Here is a 23928-nt window from a genome sequence, read left to right on the forward strand (position 1 = left end):
AATGATCAGGTGAAGTTGATCCTGGAATGTAAAAGATCCCATGTCAATGTTTTAAAGCCATAATACAGGTTCATTTGTTAGCTGGTTTGCAAAGGTGCCGTTCAGCATGCTGTACATTTCTAACTAGAGTTCTTGTCTCTCTTATAAGGGTTTTTCTTTTTCTTTGTCATTTTAGATGTACAGATTGTAATTGTGTCCTACCATTGTCCTGTTTTTCTATTTTGCGTATCCAACTCACTCTTGTTTTCTTTCATGGTCAAGACTCTTTTCATGTCTGTTGCTTTTCAGCGAGCGAGCCAGTATTAGATATCTTCTTCACTAAGGTAAACAACAGGAGAGGAGATACGCCTTCATGGCTTACATTATTATAAATGAACACGAACTACTCGTGTGAGCAAAACTGTATAGAGGAGAATGAAGAGACACTGGAAGGACAAAAAAAATCAGTGAAATAGAAGAGTCGAGGAAAGTGACAGAAGAATTGAAAGGGAATGGGAGATGAGGAGACTAAACCAGAGGCATCAGATGAGAGGACAAAAGAGGGGAGTCATATTGATCACACTGCTCTGTAAGTCTCTCTGTGGTTATAATGGTTTGAGTTTCACAGCTGGAGTGAACTCTGCAGTGCTTAGAACAGATACCACGTGCTCTCAGCGCACACATGCACATATAGCACATCCATATACGCAGTGTGTCTAGCAGGCGGCTTCAGGTCAATGCGCCCCCAGCTCTCAGTCAATTGAGCTCGTTGCATCGTTCCACTTGGGCTAACCCTCCTCCCTGCTGCTGTCTAGTCTTTGAGACCAAGTGGGGCAGAGTTGGATAAATTTTTTTTTTGACTTGGAAACCAAAGCAATTTTGCAAAAGATTCATTTTACGATAAAGAACCTTGGGTTAAAAACAGATTTTTTTTTTTTTTATAGATGATTTCTGATCATAGAACTAAGCTTAATGGGCCGTTTGAGTTGAAAAATATGAGAGGATCAGGACAAGTTATTGCTGTTCATTTTTAGGGGAACATCCATGTAGCGAGAGACATGTAATGTCTGTTTGGGGCCTTTAGCTAACAAATAAATGAATAAAGGTAAACCCCTGTTTCTGTTTCCAACACAACATTCTGTCATAGTTTGTGTTGTCTGTACATGTAGCGTTGCGTAGTTGCTGCCATTTTTTGTGTGACCTCAATAAATCCAGGGGAATACTAATCACGCTCTGTCCACAGAATTTACATGAAAAAACGAAAATTTCAGTCAGCTACAAAAGCGCTCTTTGCAAACGCTCGATAAAATTTCACACGAGCTTGTGCTGCTGTCTTATGAATGCGTTACATGTGCTTCCTTGTACTTGATTGCTTCACATTTGCACTTGAAAAATAATCATAGTATATCTGATCCTCCATTTACAGCGAGTGTTGAACTTTCCTGTGGAAATGAGCTTATATAATAGCTAGGAGTCATCTCGTTAGGTAATGTCTCTGTTTTCAAAGGAAAAGTTCTGAAAGACCTTCACATATGAGACCAATTATCTGTCCATTAGTTTTATACAATATAGCTGTATATATTCTGTAAAATGTATTACCTTAGCATTTCAAAAAGCTGCCTTCCAAGGTTGTAGAAACAGCTCTGTATGATGTCAGGGCTCAAGTCAAATTAGCGTGAGATTAGTTTAGTTTGTTGGTATCGCTCTTAGAATCACTGCGCCAGCAATTCAAGGTGTTAATTGATCGTTGCCATTTCACGTGAGAGCTCACAATCTGAGCGAACCCCTCTCATGGTACATAAGACAAGGTCGCTGGAATGATGGTGTCAGACGCGTCTTCTTTCCAGGACGATTTGTTGCTAGGGTTTCAAGGACTGCATTGATCTTAGGTTGAAGGATGAAGGTTGCACTCCTTGGATCAATTGCATGCAGCTGTTTTTAAATAGCAGGAAGGTACGCCTGATAGGCTGCGCATGCTGGAGCTTGGAGGTCATTTTGTTTGAAAGCTGCAACAACTGCAGCAGAAAAATGTTCGTACGACAGAGACTTTTTCTTGAAACTTTTTTTTTTTTTTTGTGAATCTAGTGACCAAAAACTTTTTATTATAGCTTTGAAGCATCAGCTGTATGATCTAAACCCTTTTTTTTTCCTTCATATTGATTTAGATGGACGAATGTTTGAAGGCCAGGACACTGACACCTTCATCCCTGTTTGGCTCATACAAATACTAAATACACAGTGTACTGATCAGCCACAACATTAAACCCACCTGCCTGAAATCGTCCCTTTAATGCCACACAAAGACTCCATCGGGGCATAGACCCAGCAGCTCTTGGGAGATTCTGTAATATCTGGCACTGGGACATTGGCAACACATCCTTTAGACCTGGTGGGATACTTAATCGAATTCAGATCTGTGGTGGTTGGAGGCTGGGTCAGTGCCCAGGGCTCTTTGTAAAGCATTACCTGAGCAATTTGATAGGTGGAGTTTTTCTCCATGGGGCTGGATGTGTGTCCACAGTGTGTACAGTGTGTGTGTTCTTGGCCTACAAAAACGTTTAGTTGCAGTTTGTAAGTCTCAAAGTAGCATTCAAGATGGTCAGTGACAGTCACTCCACTCGTCAGTTGTTTAAATGTTGTAGCGTCAATTTTTTTTTAAATATCTGACAAAATGATGACAGTTCAATGCCATTAGGATCAGCTGTAAGCTTTATTTTGTAATCAGAAACAAGTCAAGAATTTCTCATAAACCTCTTGAAGTTTCTTTTTATTTTTTGGGTTTGCTTATTTCCATTACCTGACCTTTCAGCTGTGGTCAGTTAAAGGTGGCAGAGAATAAACAAAACGGGGACAACCCTTCCACCTAAGAACGCCTTCAAAGGTCAGCAGGCGTGGCTGCTCTGCAGATGGACTAATTCTCTGTTCTTTCTTCTCTCTCTCAGAACCTGCTGGTCAACCACGGATGAAGAGTGGGAGGAAAAGGGTAAAACCGTTACATGACAACAAGCTTTTACTTAAGCACTAATGGCAGCACTGTGGTCGCATTCTTGTTTTGCTTTATGAAAGAGATGGTTTGCTGTTAGCATGCCTTTTTTTTGTGCTATTTTTTTTTGTTTGTTATTGTGCTATTTTTCTGCGGTGTGATCCGTTACACTATTATTCTGCACTGGTACATACTACAGAGAAGTAAACAAGAAATGAGTGTGTATATTAGGCTCACGGGTTGAGGCGGTGCACTTTCAATTCAGTCATTTATGAGCGCTGTGATAAAGTATCTGCACTCTTCATGATTCCCCTTTTTTGGTGCGTTTCTCACATTTACATGTTTCAGATCATCAGGCTTAGATGACTTAGATTACTCTTAATAAATGACATCATTTAAACTCTCTGACTAATATCAAAATTTGCCTGATGATGTGAAGCATGTAACTGTGCTACAAAATAAGAAATCAAGAAGGGGGCAGATCATTTTTGACAGCACTTGAATGAGATCAGTGGAAAATGTTTCTTAAAATCTGACTTGTAAAGATGCATTCAGGGGCACTCCTCCATCAGCTGAATGTGGAGATCAGGTTACGTCCAAACCCGTGCTAAATTTTGAAGGGTTAAAAAGACTGGAAGTCATTTAAGAAGTGAGCTGAATCAGGTGCACAGGGACCGTCCTTGTTTTGATCTCAGATTGAAAGAAGAACTGACTCACTTGTTTTTCTTTTGAGCTTTATAGATTTGTATTTTTTTAATGACACAGGAATATGCTCAGGTAATCCTGGCCATGACTTTAATTCATCAGACCTGTGATGTATTTTATGAGTTTATTAAACCATTCATATCCTCTCACGGTTTTGTGTCTTTAGTTGTGTGTTTGTGTGCCTAATTCTGCCTTGCTTCCACTTTTAATAGCTGAGTGAATTTAATTTCACTGCAGTGGTTTATTCATTTCTCTAAAGAAATGCAAAAAAAGGAACCTTGGGACATTCTATATAGATGAAGCACCATCCATGATAATCTATTAAAACCTTTCTAAGTCGTTTTGAAGGTACAGTTCAACTCAGGCTCAGTTTGAAAATGAAATGCTGCCATTGAGCAAACCGTTCTGTGACTTTTAGTGAGTTTTTTTTCTAATAAATGTGTTTGAAATCAGTTTAAGAGACTGTGAGCTGAAAAATAAAACCCATTAACCCCCATTACGGGTTAAAAATAATGTCAAAAGCAGGTTTCCTCCCAAACATAACTCAAAACAGTGGAGATGAAGAGAGTCATGTTAATATTTATTGTCAAAAATCAGTGAGAAATATTGGCAAAAGTAGATCAATGTACTTTGTTTTAAATTAAGAGTCTACCAGCTAATTTTTCTTTCTTTTTTCAAATTGTGATTTTTAAGTTGGCAATCCCCCACCAATGTCTGGTTTCGAGTGGTCGCTGGGTTCTCACAGAGCGGTTGTAGCACCAAAACCCTCACTTGCAGCTGGTCAGTTATCACTAGTTACCCGCAGTTTGTGTGAAACATGCAAACTTGTTGCTGACCAGTCTCCAGGCCTGCATGAATGCGCTTATAGCAGTTGATTTTACAGCAACAGCTAGCAACCTCCAGAAACTTTTTGCCAGTGAATACAAATTCTTCCCTACCAGTAAGTGGTTGCCAACGATTCTCTAGGCCTGTGTAAAAGGAGCCTAAAGGCTTTTTAATCTGTGCTGTTTTTACGTGCCAAATGCCAATCAGCTGGCATGCAAACAGAGGTTTCTAAAGAAGATACAGAAACAAGTGGACACTTTCAAACGTTTTTACCCAAGTCACGTAAGAAATAAGAAACCACTGTGAAAATTTTTTCCTGCTTCTACATGAATGGAATACAAATATTGTAATTCCTGGTTTCATTGTTGTTGGTGGGGCCAGCCTCTCTCGCATCATACAGACTTCACATACTTGCAGGGTTACTGTTTTATTTTTTTATCTCATTGACATTACCCCACTGTGTCCTCTTCCCTGTCTTAAAGTAGAATCAGATCCACACATAAAATGATTATGCTAGCCAAACACACTAGCTTTTACTGTTAAGGGCAATGCATTTTTAATTTGTACTGACTCGGTCAGCAGTGCACAGTTCCTCTCTGTAGCAGCTCGTGCTCGTTTTTTGACAGAAAGCCAGTTTTATATCTTTTTGTAAAGCAAAAAGGAGCTGCCACAGAGAGCACACTGCACCTGCTCATTAAGGGAACTGACTTGTACTGTAAAGCTGATGTGTGCAGTATGAAATCAGATCACACAACAAAAGCTGATTATTGAGTGACTCTTTGATTAAAACTGAATGAATTTATTTTTGCCATACAGACACACCACTTACTCTTCTGCTGTGACGGGGCACGCTCAGTATTATCTGTACTAGCTGTGCTATCAAACCCCACTTTGTGTTATTGCTGACTGAGCTGCAAAATAACAAATAGAAGCTTTCAAATGTCCCTAAAATGCTCTGCATTACTTTGCTTGAGCCCAGAGAAGATTTTCAGACTGTGTGACCTCCAGTACCAAGTCCTGACTGTGAAGTTGTAAAATAGCAGCGCACAGCCTGCCACTTTTCCAGTCTTCATCCCAGTATAGGGAATGTTTCCTCTCATAAAAGTAGCAGATAAATGTATGTTGTTAAAACTAGAGCCGATATTGGCTATTTACAAACTATATCGGCACTGGCTAATATATTGTCTAATATTAAAATGAGTTCATATTAAAACTAAGTAATCACCACCAGAGTGGACCAGAGTTCAGAACGCAACAAACCAGCTGATCAGAGCAGAAAATCTAAACAATTTATCTGGTAAAGTTCATTTTTCAACTGCATTCTTATATTATCTTAGAAAGGACTTATAAATAATTGCACATAATAAATGTTTGGAAACTCTCTGCATGTTTCCTGTGTCTGAAAGAAAAAAATATCAGCCAATACGTCAGCCAGTGTTGGTAGTGGTTTGGTAACAGTTGTGTGATTAACACGAGACAACAGATGACAAAAAGAAGACACAATTATGCAGATGTTTGGGCATTTAATAAATAATGAAACCTGCATGTCGTCATGTTTCAGGCTGTTTAGGTAAGGCTTGTAGACACACGTCAGGAGCATTTTTAGGAGGGACTGCTTTGCTTTTACTTTTTTCTTTTCTTTTCTACCAAACGCCCCGTCCTCCCTGTAGCTGTCAGACTGCTTGACTGCATGATAGCACCTGTAGCACTGTAATCTGAATGCATCGCTCGTCTTTACTGAATCTTTATAAAGGAAAAAAATAAATAAATCTTTTTGATTGCTTGAGGGCTTTATGGAAACCTCACTGTATGTGAAGAGATGCATTTTTAAATAAGTTGAAGTATGATGGGATTTTTATATTTCAGGGTAGCAAAACAGAATTTGACACCTGTTTTATTTAACAAAAATTCAATTTCATGTTTTAAAAAAAATGAAATAAGAGGAAAGAGAGCTGTACGACTGTTTCATGGCAGTGGTGCAACTTGTACAGCTAGGGATGTTCCCTTTGTGCTCTGAGGTGTGCAGTAATGCACTTGATTGACTTAATGTAACAAGTTTGACTTAAGTGGCTACATTTTCCCTCCTCGGGGTATTTCCTCCTGAGTTGTAGCTTTAAAATCTGTATTGAGGCTGCGGTAATTGGCTTGGAGCAGGAGTTAGGCTGACAACGGCTCTGCTGCTATGCACCTCACAGTCGAGGTGTTGCGCGCGCACACACACACATACATTTGGGCACTAGCGGCCAATCTTAATAAAAGAAATGACACGGAGGTGGAGGAGGGAGGGTAGAAGATGCGGTCTCGCAGATGTTGCTACGGTAACAGCGGTGAGCAAGGGCTGGGAAGCTGTAAGGCAGCAAGTTAGAATGGAGAAGTGAGGGAGACGACAATCGGCGCATTCAAATGCGTCCTCGCTCTCTCCCCGTTGATCCCGTGTCATACCCAATTACCACTGCAGCGAGGGGAAGGGGGGAGGGAGTGGGGGATGTACAGAGAATACGGGAGGAGAAAGCGGAGCGTTCAGCGGTCTGCTTGAACCTTTCACAAATTTAAGAGATGCCGCACGTGCTCGTGCAGAGGTAAACACCCACGCCTGTTGTTACACGTTTGCAAGGTTGTGGGGGGGGGAAAAGTGTGCTCATGAAAATAGAAGCATGTAGACTGCCAGCGCATCTCTGCATACACTACATACAGGCTTTCTTTTCTGCTGGCAGTCCGCCATGAAATACAGACCTCCCATTTCTAATTTGTTGAGTTCTGGCTGTGTGGGTTTTTTTTGTCCTCCTAGAAGTCATCAGTGAAACCTGGGATCATCAAAATTTCGCTGCAGGGGGGAAATATTACACCTGAAGTGTGGGTCCTTTGATGTAGCCAGGCCTCACTTATTTAAATGTAAATACACTGTAAACTCTGGCCCCTTAGATAATAACCAAGGATGGACTAGAACAATAACTTGATTCAGTCCCAGGCCCCTCTGTTCAATATCTGTGGATGTAACGGGTATCAGGTTGGGAAGTTATCCTGATTACAGTGTGCAAAATGTGCTTTGACTCTAGGTGTAGCTTCGAAATCTCACTGAATCCACTGATCCCAGCACAAGGCCACACACACAAAACCTTTAGCGGAAACACTTTTTGACACAAGACCAAGAAGTGCAAGGCATTGTACAAATGTCAGAAGTATCAAAAGTAATAAAAAAATAATTGCACACAGTCACTGAAACACAGCCTTGGCTACAGTCGGCGACCTCTGAAAGAAACTGCAGTTTCTCAAACGGCCACTCGGCACTAAATCATCACACAGAGTTGCATATTTAAAATGCACAGCGTGTTTTCTTCTCCAGAGCTAATGTCTCCCTTTATGACAGATGGATGGGGTTCTCTCTCTTTTTTACACAGCTGACCTGTTTAACTTGTATTAGAGCTATGCAAATTAAAGGACAGGTGGGTACACTCTAACCTAGTTTTCATTGTCCTAAAACTAGAAACCCATTTAATATCACAGACACACCTCGCTAAGCTCATTAGCTAGCCAGTGGTAGATTTGGCTGTAGCTTCTAATCCATATGTATGACTACATCCAATAACAAGAAAAAAAAGAGATAGCAATCCCCAAAATGTCAAACCCGAGGCTTGGAAGTGACATCACACGCTGGTTTGTGAGCCGCTGTCTGTGGTCGAGAGTTAGAACCACATCTGAGCCTCAGCCTGAGAGGTCAGTCAGCTTTTTGCCGTTGCTGTATTATTGCTGGTCATGATACATGATGACCGTGTGGTAATAACACTGTCCTAAAGCCTTTAGGGTTTGAGTTTATGATGCACTTAAGTGGTGTCATGTATTAAATGAGCGCAGAGCAGGCCTGATCTAACGCCCCTCTTCACCACAGTTCTCCTGAACTGTTCTTGCACAAGACACAAAAGCCCAGTTTCTCTCCCAGCAGCGAAACTGATGAGTAATTGATCATTATGATTTTTCCGTGGAAATTCAATATAACCGAAGATTAAAACCAGGCAATATAATCCTTAAAGGACTGTTTGTTAGTGTTGCTAACTCATATTAAATACTGTGATATAAAGTAGTGGATCATTTGAGAAAGATCCCTTATTCAAACACATTTAACGTTTTAGATTCAAGACTGCCACCTCCACCAAACTCCATGCAACCGACCCCCACTCACAACCCCCCACCACATATGTTTACCCACATACACACACACACATTGATGCCACACCTGCCACAAGGGAAATCAATGAGTCTTTCTGCTATCTCTCCTCTCCATCAGATTAACAGAAACACTGACATCTATTAGCCCAACACTCCATCTGTTCAGCAATGCGTGTGCGTGTGTGTGTTTCCTCTGCAGAGGCCTTCCCTCACTACATTGCTCCTCCGATTAAATACTTCCACTCCTCTAATGCCATTAAAAGGATGAGAAAAGGTGGATGAGGGGATGAGAGAGAAGCAGCAGAACGGGACAGGGGGAGAACGGTCTGCTTAACCTCCGCCGTCCGACAGAGCAAGCAAACGTTTAGTGAGAGAATGATTTAATCCCCCTGTAGTAGCCCGGATTAATCCTCCGATTTATCACTGCCTCGCTCTTTTCTCTGGGCCTTGCTGTCATTTTCTCTCCCCTCTCAACTGTTTCTTCATCCCCTCTTTCTTCCTCTGTAATGCGTCTGGTTCTGAGTGGCTTAATGCCGTTTAATGTGGTGACTTCCCTTTATCTGCCCATTGTCATTATTCTCTCTTAGGGACAAAGGGTTGCTATAGTGAGGCTTCCAGTGGTTTAAAATGGTACTGACATCAGTTTGTGTGTATTGTGGACTGTTCAGGGCTGCTCACTGTGAGGCTGAAAGTAGGCAGCGCGCTGCTTGGTGCTGAATGCTTAAACCGACATGTTGCACTCTGTATGCTAGCATACTGATTAGCAGGTATTTTCTCTATGCCTATAATCTCAGTTTAACTCGTTGTCATGCTTTCCCAAAGCTATTGTGTAACCGAACCCTGAGAGCTGAAAAACGGTTGTGTTTTCAGTGAACATAAGACATTGGTGGACCACATCTCCCTCTTCCAATAAATAAATAAATACAAAATGATTCTGTCTGTCAGTGTTGTGTAGGCTTAATGTGAGGGTATGCAAAAGTGATCCTGAAATGCTGACATACAAGTTTTCTTTGGCTGCTTTTTCATTCACTTTCCCTCCAATTCTTTTACGTGGCCACTTTGAATGACTCATATGTCAGTGTAATCATAAAAAATGCATCTGAAACCAGGCATAGATCAATGTTTTTGATACACAAAACATGCAATTTAGCAATGAGTACTTTTTTACCAGCAGCCTAGTAAATGTTATTTATTGCCATTTTTTTCTACAAGAAGCCAAAAATGACACATTTTATCAGGCGTGGAATTCTATTTTTGCAACCAGTGGGGTGGTTTCAGAGCTATTAGCCAACAATGTGTCAAATCTTGGTGGTGTTTGGACAAAAGGTTTGCAGTGTCTGCAGCCATGGTGGAGGCTCTGTCATGGTTTCAACCAGTGGTGTTGGGGATTTTGTTAAAACTGATGGAATGATGCACACAGAAAAGTACTGTCAGATTTTGATCAACCATGCAGTACTATCTGAAAAGCTTCTGACAGACCGAGGCTTCATGTTTCACTATGGCAATGATTGAAGAAAAAGACATAAAAACACAGGATGGAGCACTATGAATCATGGATTGGCCTCCCCAGAGCCCAGTGCAGTGTGGGATCATCTCGACAGAGAACGGAACGAAAGGCAAACAACATCCAAAGAAGAGCTTTGAATGTCTTTCAAGAAAGAATATTTAAATATTTAATAAGTTAAGTAAGCTAATATTTGTAATATAATGGGTCTCCAAATGTGTAAATCCACATAACACAGGTGCACAAATGTTCATTTAAATGTTGAGCCTGACAATGAAGGTGAATTATGCAGGACTCCTGTAGACCCACAGGCGCATCAGGGACAGACGTGACAGTTCAGTTTGACCTGTAATTGTTGTTCCCGAGCAGAGCAATTTTTGGAAATCCCGGAACACCGCTGACATGCTGCATTCCCCCAAGACTGTCCGAATGTGATCAGGGGGCATCCCAGATGGTGCGTGTGACAGACAGACAGAGGAAGGAGTGGATACTGATCATCACTCTACCATTCTTGTTAAATTTGACCAAACTGCCTACCGCACAGCTGCTGTCAGGTGGTTTCCAGTAAATGGCATCCTCCTTGTTAGGCAGTTTGGACCTGCTGCCTCCTTATTAAATGTAGTTTTTATGTAGAAAAGAGAATGGGCCAAATGACACATACCATCCTCCAACCTTGTTAAACCCGGACAAATCCCTTCCTGTTGGGCATTCCTGGGTATAGGAATAGACCGCTGTAGCATAACAGGCCCCTCATTTCACTGTAAGCGTTTCAACCGACACTTTCCATTAAATTCATTAAGAGCAGCACAGATTTTATAGTGTCACTGTGAAGACTGCTGTTGTAAAATTGTTGAGGGAATTTTAATAATTTCTAGTGTGAACAATAGACTAAAAGCAGTGCTTATCCCATCCTGCTTGTTTACTCAATAGCAACAATGAAAAGTGAAGCACAAGATAATGAAGATAATGAGGAGACGCTGGATGGCTGTTAGCTGTCCAGCCTGAATTTAATAGCTACGTTACGCTGCCGTTTACACATTTAAGTAACACATGCATCGGCAAATGTATGTTGCATCCTGTAGCAAAGCAGTGTGTCAGGCCTGTGACTGTATCGCAGGTCATCGAGCAGACACCGGAGCAGGGGAGATCATTTAATGGCAGTTTTGCAGATTTAATCCACAACCTGAAATTTCTTTTGCTTGTTTTGTACCTTTCTAATGGCATGTAATTGTTGCTCAAGATAATAGCACAGTCTGCTGAGGAAAAAGGTCTTGTGCTGTCTGTATTTATATCTATTTTTCGTAGTTATTTAAAATGTGCCACAGGTTATTGTATGAAAGAAGATGTCGTTATAATGACCTTCCAAATAGTCCAAGACTATTTGTACATCCACTGGTTGCGGAGAAACATCATCATCATTTATCTGTATTTTGCCTATCAAAGTAAACTTCTTACTGTTTTTTGGGCTTAAGGCCTCAGTCACACAAACCTCCTGTCACTAAAACCAGGAACAGGAGGTGAAATTGGTGTCAAAAGGATTGTGATTGCTTTAGTCCCAACCAGATTTCCACAGTCGGTGGCAGTTTGCGTAGAAGACTTTGACTTGTCTGCAAACAGCAGCTAACTAAGCTCTACAACAGGATTTCAAAATCTATACATTATAAGCAGAGAATATTAAGTGAAGAGCACACATTGCAATGTTTGTCACCAATAAATACTGTTAACTTAATAATTCTTATCTCTCCTTTTGTAGTATAGAAAAAATATTGATTGTTATTCTGTTAATGCAAAAAAAAAAAAATCAACATAAAACTGGCTTCTGAGTTCAGGTCAGGTCGTTTTCTATACATGCCCCCGCTAAACTTTAGTGGAACTTATTTTAAAAAAACAGCAAAGCCAGCACATGTGAAAAGGCGCAATTTTTATTTTCAAGGTGTACCAATGTGTCTAGCTGCAGTTTGCTGGCGAGCAACGCGATCACGAGGAGGTTTTTGATGCAGCACTATATACATGTTTGCGATCAGTTTGACCGAGCGCCCCTCCACCCCATTAATGAAACACATGTTAGTTACTAACTGCTCTCTACTCCTGTGTGACCATTACTGCCAGACTAAATATTACACTTTAGTGAATGCAAAGAGTCCATATTTAAACAATAATGCAGTGTGTTTCATTGGTAGCTGATGCCATACATGCAGTGGTACTCGCGGAGCGTTTTTCTACGTCAAGCACACAAAACCCCCTTTTTATTAAGCCACATTCACCTTTCATACATGGCTTTGCTTTTTATGCTTTTATTTTACCAGTAACGCCCACAATGAAACACCAGTGGCTCCAATGGGTTCTGTAACTATTCCAAAAACACTTGAAGTTGCAGACTGGTGGAGCCAGGAAGCAAACCACTGACCTTCCAATTAGAATAAAACCTGCAGTACCTGAGCCATAGCCAAATGCTGGCAAACATAATGACATCGCAATGAGCCTTAGGTTTTTAGTGCTACTTACAAATTGTTATCTAAGTAGCTAAACTAGGATGGAGAACATAGCAAACATTATACTTATGGTACAGATTTCACAGAGATAATCAAACGCGAGACCTGACAAAGTGTGATAATGATTGTGACTACCATGGTGACCCATGTACACCTCATTATAGAGCCAACTCTCACTTTGTCATTAAACGTGTGTTGGAGTGTACATGTGTGAAAGAGAAATTCAACGCCTTGTAACCCAAGAAGAAAAACAGGTCATGTTGTAACTATTGCCCACTCTACCTGAACATTAGCATTGGAAGCCAATATTTTAAATGAAGATAATTCAGTGTAAATTTTATACAAAAGTCTTGATGTTTGTTAAAGAAATGCAAAGTTTCGCAAGATCACCTCGGAATATTTAAACAGTCATCGGGGAAAGACTGTTAATTAACCTTTTGTTGCTTTTGTTGCTTTTTGTATTCAGTTCTTCACCTTTTTAATGATAGTAGAAACATGAACAGTCAGACACCAAAGCAACCAACTACAGAAGTTTTTAGAGAGATAAAAAAAAAAGAAAGAAACATATAATTAGCTTATCAAATACCAGGGGAGCTGCATGAGCCAGATGGCAATGAAGTAACAGTGTCTGATGAGTTGGCGTGTTTGGCTAGAGCTTTTGGATGCAGAACGATGCGTGGTGTTGAATTAACAATGTTTGATGAGCCCAGAGCGGCCTATTGTCAAAGAAAACCTCTGATTAAAAACACATGGGAGGTGTTTTTCACTTATTGTGCCTGACTACATCTTGAGCCTCTCTTCATCTGTGTCCCAACTTCAAGCCAAGCTATGGTCCAAATGTCAGGAAGTATTTTAACTTGGGTACGTTGGGAGCTGACTTGCATGACCTTTCATTTAATCTAAAACAGTGGCAGCTGTAGAGGACGTGACCAAGCCTGCTGCTCTTTGATTCTTTAACTTTAGTGCTGTCCACCAGATTTTTGTTTGTTGTTTGTTTTGAAGAAATGGTTACAATTTCTAATTCAGTCATTGGTGTGGTCCGATTTTTAACACAGCTTTTCCAAATATCCTAGTTTTATTTTCGATGCTTACATTGTTTTACTTCTCCAGAATTTTCAGGTTTGACAGGTTTTCTGATATTGACATTGGTCTTCAGTTCACCCCACAGATTTTCAGTGTAATACACGTCAGGGCTTTCTGCAGCCCAGTCGGTAACTATCATGTTGGTCTTCTCAAGGTAGTTCCTCACTGGAGCCGACGCATGTTTTGGATATTTGTTGAACTGGAAGACAAAGTGATAACCCACACCCAGTGTACCTGTAAAATCTTCATATATCTTTCTTTCTTCATGATTCTTTCCACAGTTGAGACACACTGAAGCATCCCCACAGCATAATACTCCCACCGCGGTGCTTCACAGTGGGGATGGTCTTCTTTGGGTTGTACACCCTTCCCTTCTGCTTTAAAACATGCGCAGCTTCTCTGTGGTCAAAGAGCTGAGCTTTTTCTCATCTGATCAAAGGAAACACTTCCACTATGCAATATCTTTCTCAAGGTTGACCTGAGGACACAGTTCCTTTAATATGTGCTTCCTCCTATTCTCTCTTTTTCCTGTGTACTCTTCACTACAGCAATTCAATTCAATTCAGTTTTATTCATACAAATCACAACAACAGTCGCCTCAAGGCGCTTTATATTGTAAGGTCGACCCTACAATAATGCATACAGAGAAAAAACCCAACAATCATATGACCCCCTATGAGCAAGCACTTTGGCGACAGTGGGAAGGAAAAACTCCCTTTTAACAGGAAGAAACCTCCAGCAAAACCAGGCTCAGGGAGGGGCGGTCAGCTGCTGCAACCGGTTGGGGCGAGAGAAGGAAGACAGGATACGGCACTATCAAATAAAGGCAAAAATGCCCCCGAAACGTTCTTTCAATATGCTGTGAAATGTATGTGTATTGCCTGGTTTGGTTGGATCATTGGACAGAAATGATTGTTGATTGAGCATTTGGGGACAGTGGGGAGGAAGAACTCTTTTGTATGCACCAACTGGTGCAACCATTATGGACAGGCATTTGCTGTGAGGTGACAAAAAAGAAGAGAATTGAGACAACCTTAGCAACTTGTTGCACACAACAAGTGCAAAAAGAACTAAAAACCGAAGGAAAAAAACATTACGTCAACAATGATTCTAAATGTACAATGACCTGCCTTCAGTAAAGCACCCTGTGCCCAGCTGAGAGGGACTTTACCTCAGATGCAATAACAGAAAGATTCAACACACCTTTACTCACACTCTGTGACACATGGATTGCTACCAGATCAATAAAGAGATGGCTCTCGACATAAATGAAGGTATTAAACCACTCACATCCTCTCTAAAGAGGCTTTATCAGATTGGTCCAAAGATTTAGTGCCAGTATTTTTGTGCCCTCCAGATACGCCTAAGGAATTCCTGTTATTTGTTCTTCTGCTTTATGACGCTTGCAGACATTTTTTTCTGTTAAGACAGACAACACAGTCCATATGTTTTGTCCACAGTGTGGAGACAAACAAATGTTTGATGTAAAACAAAACAGTGGAAGTTTTCATCATCATATCTCGCCCCGCTAGGCAGAGGGAAAAAAAAAATCCTCGACTTACGCAATGTTTGTGTCAGAGAGGCTCACACTGAATCTGCGCGCCTGCGTCTACTGGGAACACCTAATCACGACTCTTGGTTCTTTATCCTTGTGAGCTGCGCTTTTCTAAAGCTGTTCAGACACGGTCCAGTAAGTCAGCAATGACTCTCCAGCGGTGTTTGGACTGTCCAAAGTGGAATGCGTTGAAGAGAAAAAAATAAACCTTGATGGCTTCAGCGATGTTGGATGACACTTTATAGTAATTCATTCATTCCCTAACTGCAGTCTTGAATGAGAAACAAGGGGGCAGCCTGTAAGGTGGCTCTGTGAACATAAGGTGAAACAGTGAGGATAGGTAGGAAATAAGAAGCAGTTGTATCATGAAGAAGAAAGGGGATTAATAAGGAAGACTCTGGACTAAAAATCTCCATTACAGGACAGCTTTCATTATGAAGACAAGGCTCTAAGGTTTGATGTCCGCAGTTTTAATGATGTTACCTTTGATCTTGAAATCTGTCTTTAGCTCCTCTTTCCCTTCCTTTTAATGAGAACTCTGTTAAACACGTTCATGTGTGGAAGCCAGAGAGCTAACTCACGCCCGACTGCATGTCACTTACTATTCAACCATAGTCACTAAATGACTAGTTTTATATGATTCCCGGTGTTTTTCAGGCAGTTGAAGGTGGTAGAAAAAAATAATTCCCTGATGTCACACCTGTTGCTAATGGCAACCACACAGCTATATTAAATAAGTGTCAACCAAGAACCTTGACATCTTTAGTCCTTAATGTCTTTTTAAGAAAGCGGTGAAGTCAATGCTGCGGGTAGGCGGAGATGAAGTATTTTCTGTGTCGTAGTAGATTTCATCTACTCAACAGATCTGAACAGATATTTTTAATTGTACACAAGGATGTCTGTTTATTTTAATGAAATGATCTTAAATATCGTCATATTTGTTCACCAAATGCATATTTGGATCCAGGTATGATCCAGAGTTGTAGTCGTGTAGAAACCTAGTTGATGCATTACAGAGCATGTGTCTGTGGGCTGTGCTGCTGTCATACGAATGACAAATCTGACACAAAATATTTAAAAGATTATCAGCTTGAAGGAAAAGTGACGTCTTTAGATTTTTCAGTAATAACACCTGACAGACGTATTAACATAACTGAAATCACAATTACTAAATTGGAACAGGACAACAGGAGAGTGTAAACATTATTAATATACAGTGTATTCATTCATCACTGCAGCTGCAGTGTAGATTTGTCAATTTTGATGCTCAAAAATGTTAGTGGTAATAGAAGCTGAAATATAACTATCTGTAATGGCTCCTAATTTGTCTTAAAATGTGGTAATTTAATGATTAAGATTTGTTTCTTTTTTCCAGAAAGACAGATGAAAGAACTTCTAAATGAGACATAACAGAAACTTCATTCAGCAGTTGAATATTTAAATTTGTGGCAGATGGGGATTTATTTAGAGCCGTGATGTTTTAGTCAATCTGTCACTGTTCTTTTCAGCCCTGCTAAGGAATAAAAATATCTCCACCATTAAATATTAAATGCTAGCTGCTATCTTTGTTTCCTGGATGGTGTTCATTAGGGAGCTTTTTCTTGTTGTTGTTGCTTTTTGTTTTCTTATTTTGTACTTCAAACATCTGGCCTGCCGATAGGGTTGATTAGAGGAGTAAAACCAAATCAGAGTTGTAGAAACCAAAAGTTTCATTGAGGTGACGGGAGATTTAGAAAGAAATTTGATATTATATTTATGATACTCTGTGGAAGCCATTCAAGTATGGTAAAGTCATGTTCATGTTCAAGAAACCAGTTAGATCTGAGTTTTGTGTACGCTGAGTTAACAAGATGGTAGCAGCCAACAGAATAAGGTACACCGTGACCATAAAGGGATGGGCATGATAAGTAATGATACTTAATGAGGCAGTGACATATATGTGATGCTTGGTAAAAGCAAAAGCAAAATTCTGTAAAGAAAAATTCTGACTGTACCATCTGAATGCTGCAGCAGAAATCAAGACTCATGTGACAGGCAACATTTTTCCATTCCTCCATTTCCCAGCTTTGCTGAGCCTGTGTGGACTGGAGCCCCACTTTCCTGTTCTTAGATGATAGTAGTGGTTCCCAGAGTGGTCTTCTGCTGATGTAGCCAGTCTGCTTCAAGCTTTAACCTGTTGTCTATTCAGAGATGCTCTTCTGAATACTTTGTTGTAATGACTGGTTATTTGAGTTACTATTGCCTTCCTACAGCATCAGCTTAAAGGAGTCTGACGGCATCAACAAAGCATCGTCTCTTTTTCAGACCAAGCTATAAAGATGTCCGTGCGTGAAAATCCCAGCAGCTCCTGAAAACCTCAGACCAGTTTATCTGGCACCAAAAGCCACACTGCGTTCAAAGTCACTTAAATCCCCTTTCTTCACCGTTCTGATACACAGTTTGAACTTCAGCATGACTGCATGCCGAAATGCGCTGGATGCTTCCACGTGATTGGCTGATTATTAGTTATTTGTGTTAACGAGTAACTGAAAGGGTGCACCTAATAAAGTGGCCGTTGGAAATAATGTTTAAACTCAACTTTAAACCACGTAAATCCAGGACAGGCTGTTTTTTTCTCAGTAAAACTTGATAGTTTTAAAACATAGCAGACAAACTACGCATTTTTTTTTTATCATTACAGTTTTAGAAATGTATTTCTGTTTAACAGCTCCATGTGGCTTTTTTAACCTCTGAAAGCTGTTTTTATTTTTAGGACAGGAGAAAAAATATTTTAGTCCATATGATAAATTGGTTTGCTGGGTCAAATTTAACAAGAGGATGATAGAGTATAGATTCTGCTTACCTGCACACAAAAAAATAAAAAAAAATCAATTATTAACAAGAAGCCAGGAGCCAAAACATATTTTTATTTGCTACCAGCCAGTCTAGTGCTCCCCCAAACTGCCCTCTGGACATGTCATTATTTACCCAATTATAACAAGACTGCATTTTTCATCTTGCCATATCCAGCTTTCGTACCAAACCCTTTTTAATGATGTATGACAGTGTCTGCTGCGCCTCCCCCTATGGTCCGTTGATTGGCAGACAAGCACTTCACACAACACCAAATAGAAAGAAAAAAAAGGGAAAAGGGGGGGTCTGCTGTACCTCTCTTCAGACAGTTTTTAGTGATTGTTTGTTTTGGTCTTGTACATGCTCCTTATGTCCAACACATCTAAGGCATGTATGTGTGTGTTTGGGTTTCATATGTCCTGTCCTACTATATGTATTTGTATTGAGGAGAGGCTAAAATAGCACACACACACACACACACACACACACACACACACACACACACACACACACACAGAGAGCGCTCTAGGTAAGGATACATATTTCAGATTTTGCCTTGATCTGGTCTAATAGTTAATCATGTTAGGCTTTACTTTGTTAAAGTCCCATTTCAGGCAAATATGCAAAATTAGATTTCTGGCATACAAAAACCCCCTCTGGGAAGAATGGCTCTGCGATTTCCACTCTGGCCTTCTAAATTTGTGTGGGCCGACTTAATTGGGGCTAAGTCTTATCAAAACCTTGTAGTATTTTTCGAGCCTAACTAGAGGTTGCTATGGCAACGTGCCAGTAGGTAACAGAGGTCTCAAGCACAATTGGAGAAATAAGAAAATGTCTTTCAAGCTCGAGATCCGAGACCTACTTCTAAAATCGGCTAATGAGCATCCAATTTCTTTCTTGTTTGTTAACATATTTCTGAACTGTAAGGCACGACGTCTGTAAGAAAAAAAGAAAGAAAAGAAAAAAGTGTAGGAACGCTTTAAAACAAGTTTGTCTCTTACTCTCTCCTGTCGTAAGAAATCTCCCATTTCTTCTACAAGTTGCTTTGCAGACAAATGTGAGTAATGTTTGCATTGGAACGTCTTGTTTAGGCATCGACACCATTGTGCAAGCACAGAACAATATCAACCAGCGTCAGTGCAATAAAATCCAGAATTTAGATACGAACCGAGCAACTGCCTCTTTACTTGTTGCCGTTATCTGCTCAAAGCTGCAAACACACATTTGGAGAGAACTCTTCCATTAGTCTGCTGCAACTTCTTACAACTAAGCCCATCACATAATCCAGCAACATTCAAGCAAAACCCAACAGATAATTTCTGACTGCAACACACGTCGGAGGAATGCAATTTTCTCCAGGAGAACTTTATTGAGTCAGAAGTAAAGAAATATATTGGTTTTTGACTCAGAGGCTCAGACTTGCCAAACATCGCATTGCATTCTGTGGTTAGATCTTGCAGCACATAATGGATCTGTAGGCAAACAGCTACACTGCAGAGTGTTAAAGAAATCTGAGCAATAACGGTAGAAAGTTGTTGGGTTTTTTGCTTTTTGTTTGTCCTTTTGTATTCGCGCACAACACATTATCCCCAAGGTAACATGCAACTTTTAATCATCACTCGAATAAAAGTCCTCGCTTCAGTCCGGTGTTGAAATATTGAACACGGTTCGGGCATATTCTTCTTGTCGTGATCACGGCCGCTTTCAGGCGTGCTGTCAGGGAAACAGCAGCGCACATTACAAAGAGACTTGTAACATGTGTGGAGGAGGGGAAAACTGTCTAAATACATATTGATAAGAATTTGCTGTCATTACTTAATAATTTAAAGCGCATTGCTTTTCTTTTCAGCATTATGATGTCAGTCGGGATCAAAAACAGAGGCACCATTGGAAAGCTACTTTAACAATAATCAATGAAACACTTTCTAACTTCTCGTATAACCGTGTGATCCAGCACCAACGATGATATTAGTTTGGGATATTGGTATCGATACTATAGCGCAATAGAACTGATACTTTGTTTCTATCCTCTGAATATAGTATGTAGCCCACTGTTGTGTTCAATAATATTTAAATACATTTTTTGGAAATGAAAAATATACCTGAAACATGCACTATGAACCTGAACCTTTTTGTCTTGACTGTCACATCTATGTTATTTATAGCGCATTACAACAGCAGATGCTGACCCAAAGTGCTTCAGAAACAGGCACATTTACGTTCAAGGGTCTCCATTAAACCCAGTATCAAAATACATGAAATGCTGGAAGGTGTGTTTTGTCATGTTAACTAATTATTCATGAAAGTAAAAATAATTAAGATGTGTTCAGAATTTGCAATTTGATAATTTAGAAATTGTTCTCCCCTACATAAGCTGCCTTTATAGATAAAAAAGTATCTGTATCTGTATTGGCATCGGATTGTTTGAATATTTTGCAGTATCGTACAGCACAAGCGTAAATATTGAAAAAGAAAATGTAGTGAAGCTCGGTGTGTGTGGAAGCCAGTTTGATGCATCGAGTGTGATCGTATGGGAACGATAGATGGCAGCCTTGGCTTCACTTTACAGTACTCTCTCTCTCTCTCTCTCTCTCTCTCTCTCTCGCTCTCTCTCTCTCACACACACACACACACACACACACACACACACACACACACACACACACACACACACACACCACGCGATGCTGAGCCTGACAGTATAATGCTCGCCGAGCCTCTATTGATTTTGTGCATTAAACATTCATGCTTCAAATCAGCAGCAGGAAGAAAAAAACGGGGCGAAGAGACAAAAGAGAATATTTGAAAATGATTAAAATAATTTAAGCTTAAGAAAATAATAATAATAATAATAATAAGAAGAAGAATCAGGATTCATCCAAAGCTTGTTAACAGAAGTTATGATTCACCCTGAAACTAGCGAGGCATGCGTTTGCAGCATCTACGAGGCAACCTGTCGGCAGCAGGAGGATGAGTAATCGCACAAGGTTAAGTTCCATGTAGAAATGAATAAAGCATTTTAATAAAGCATTCAATGGTATTTTCTTCCGGAATTTAGCTTTTAACTCAAATTGACTATATTTGGTCACGCTGCTTTTAACACTGCAACCTTTCCGTAAAGTGGGATCTGATTCACACTCTGCTGTCCCCCCTACACATTATTCATATTGACTAAGAGTCCACTGCAAGAGTGCCTAGGGCTGCCGAAGGAGGCGAGGAGAGAGAAGGAGGTAATGAAGGAGATCGAGGAAGACAGGAAAGGAGATGACAGCAGGGAGACACGGAGTGAGGTAGAAAGAGGAGGAGGGGGAAATTGTATGAAAAGAAGGAGAAGCAGCAGGGGAGGTGTAAAGTAGTTGGGAAAATGGGTAAAAGAAACGGCAGAAAAGAAGAAGGCTAAAAATTCAGGTGAGTATGTAAAAGGGAAACGGTTCATCAGTCAGCCCATCTACCTGCAGAGAGCATCGGTAGCCAGATGGGGGCGGTGTCACAAATATGTGGCACATCTGGTCACATCTGTGGACTGATCGGCAGAGAAGTGTGAACACAAAGAGTGGAAGTGAAACCAAGTATTAAAAACAATGAGGTGTCCGCTGCAGAGACTGTCTGTGCTTTTCATGCTGTCGTTTTCATGCTTCTCCCATTCCCGCGAACCCCTTCCCTGTTCTGGACCACTGGTCAATCAATCAGCATTGATTGACGCACAGCATCATCCATGTTAAGCAAGATGTAGTTGGAGGACTGGCTCACTTAGAAGAAGTGTGTTTGCATGGGTTAAAATCCCCTCTCTGTACAGAGACATAATCACAGTACCATAAATTAAGCATGAGTGAACCGATCCAGATATTGATGAGGTCGATACCAGTGTTGGTACTGGTATCGGGATAACTTGCTTCTCTTTTTAAAGTTCAGTACAGTGACCCTGTTTAATGAGAAGGTAGACATCTCTGATGAAACACTGCTCTTCTAACACAGCCACATTTTGCATCTCCTCCGTTGTGTTTGGTTGCTCTGTGGTCACATGGCTCAGCTGCACTGAGCAGACATGTAGGCTACAGTGAGTGAGAGAGAGGAGCATCGTGTGGAGATACTTTACAGCTGTAGATGGAAAACATTGCAAACAGTGGAAGGAAATTCTCGATTATAGCAACACCGCCAATTCATAGAACCACCTGAAGAAGTGGGAAAAGAGGACGATACTTTTCCTGGAACGAGCAGTAAAAGTAACTAAGTGAGGAGGAGGGAAATCCCTCAGACAGGCACACAGAGGCAGAGCGCACTGGCAGAGTCCTGTTAGAGAGGCACAGAATATACAGGCAGCTTCTACAGCGATAAAAGTGATAGTGTTATTGATCATCACAGTTGTTACTGGAGCAAAGCAATTATTTGTAGACTACATTCAGATATTCAAATAATATATTCAGCTCACTGAGTTGTGTCAAAATAATTATTTTAACAGAACTGAAAAATACACATAAAAATGTCTGACTGTAAAACCCCTCAAATCATTCTTTATTATTTGACAGATTTAAAACAACAGAAGTTGATCCCAAGCGCTTTTCAGGCACGAGCATTTCCATTCCAGGTGTCCAGAAAATAAACAGATTAAGCATATTGATGATGCATTAACTTTATAAAGTTCCCTACATAAGCTGCCCTTTTAAGTATCGGTACTCGGTATCAGTGATACTGTCCCTGTATTTACTTGGTATCTGATCAATTCCTGGCATGACCAAAAAGAGAAGAAGTGAAACCTTAAAAGTGCTGTACGATGAAAAGGTGCAGCAGAGCATGTGTAGCACAAGGAAGGTAAAGAGTAGTCTGTTTAATGTGTATAAGAAATGTAGGGTAACAAGGGAGATGGGAAGTGACGCAAGGAGGTGCAAAACCAAAAAAATAATTGTGGGGATTTTCCCTTCTGAGAATAAGAAAGAGCAGAGAATAGATGACGTACGTGCGGAATAGAAAAGAGTGTCGAGAAAGGCGTCGCTGTGAAAAGGCTGGATGCAGGAGTGAGAGACTAAAACAGTGCAGGTAGAAAGAGAAAGGGGAGCGTAGGAGAGCAGAGCAGATGCCAGCTATAAAGTAATGCTCCACTAATCTGTGTCTGTCATGCTCCGCATATGAAACACCAAGTGATGACCGCTGTGATTCACTACTGCTGGCTGCAAACCAGTCACTCTGTGTGTGTGCGTCTGTGTGTGTTTGTGTGAACTTTCCATTCAGTGTTGAGGTTTCCTTTTAACAGCAGATTTGCTCTGATGTGATTCATAACGACCTGCCTTCAGGGCGGGGGGTACGAGGCGCGCACATGCACTCCCAGTGCTCGCAAGAGAGTTCACAAAACAAGATCAGAGTTTTACATGAAATTTAAATTCTGCTTGACTCTGAGGGGGCAGCATCATGTGTTCACCATCATGGACGAACAGAAGTGAGAAAAATGAAACAAACTGTTACAGGTGCGTCACACGTGTGACTTTGGCTTTGTGCTTGGTGTGTTCAGTATAGTATGTGTGGCCATGGCAAGGTTTATAAGACGCTCGCACAAACACATACACACATACAAAGCGATGGATGTGTGTATTGAGGAAGAAAGACAGTGCTGTCATCTCCCATCCACATCCACAGGAGTGGACCCTAAGCCACCCAGCCAAGTAGCCACTAATGGAGGTTTGATTGACACACAGAGGCCATCCCTGTGACTCACTCTGTCAAAGCCCTGTGTGTGGTGTGTGTGTGTGTGTGTGTGTGAGAGAGAGAGAGACCCTTAACCTAATGGAGTCAGTTGCTGCAGGTACAGAAAAGA

At 40.7% G+C, this 23928-nt stretch overlaps 1 protein-coding gene across 2 annotated transcripts in view; it reads left to right on the forward strand.

Annotated features, from left to right (window-relative positions):
- Positions 1 to 3816, forward strand: part of LOC146364257 (MICOS complex subunit mic25a-like) — a 74693-nt gene extending 70877 nt beyond the window's left edge. The window contains exon 8 of one of the 2 annotated variants that reach the window (XM_084917979.1): positions 2920 to 3816. In XM_084917979.1, coding sequence (XP_084774105.1) covers positions 2920 to 3004 — 85 coding nt within the window. In that variant the 3' untranslated portion in view covers positions 3005 to 3816. The remainder of the gene's footprint in view (positions 1 to 2919) is intronic. The other variant, XM_084917980.1, reaches the window with a different exon arrangement.
- Positions 3817 to 23928: the final 20112 nt, after the last annotated feature.

Source organism: Perissodus microlepis, chromosome 20, assembly GCF_051167445.1.
Source record: "Perissodus microlepis isolate ML-2025 ecotype Zambia chromosome 20, ASM5116744v1, whole genome shotgun sequence".
NCBI lineage: Eukaryota > Metazoa > Chordata > Actinopteri > Cichliformes > Cichlidae > Perissodus > Perissodus microlepis.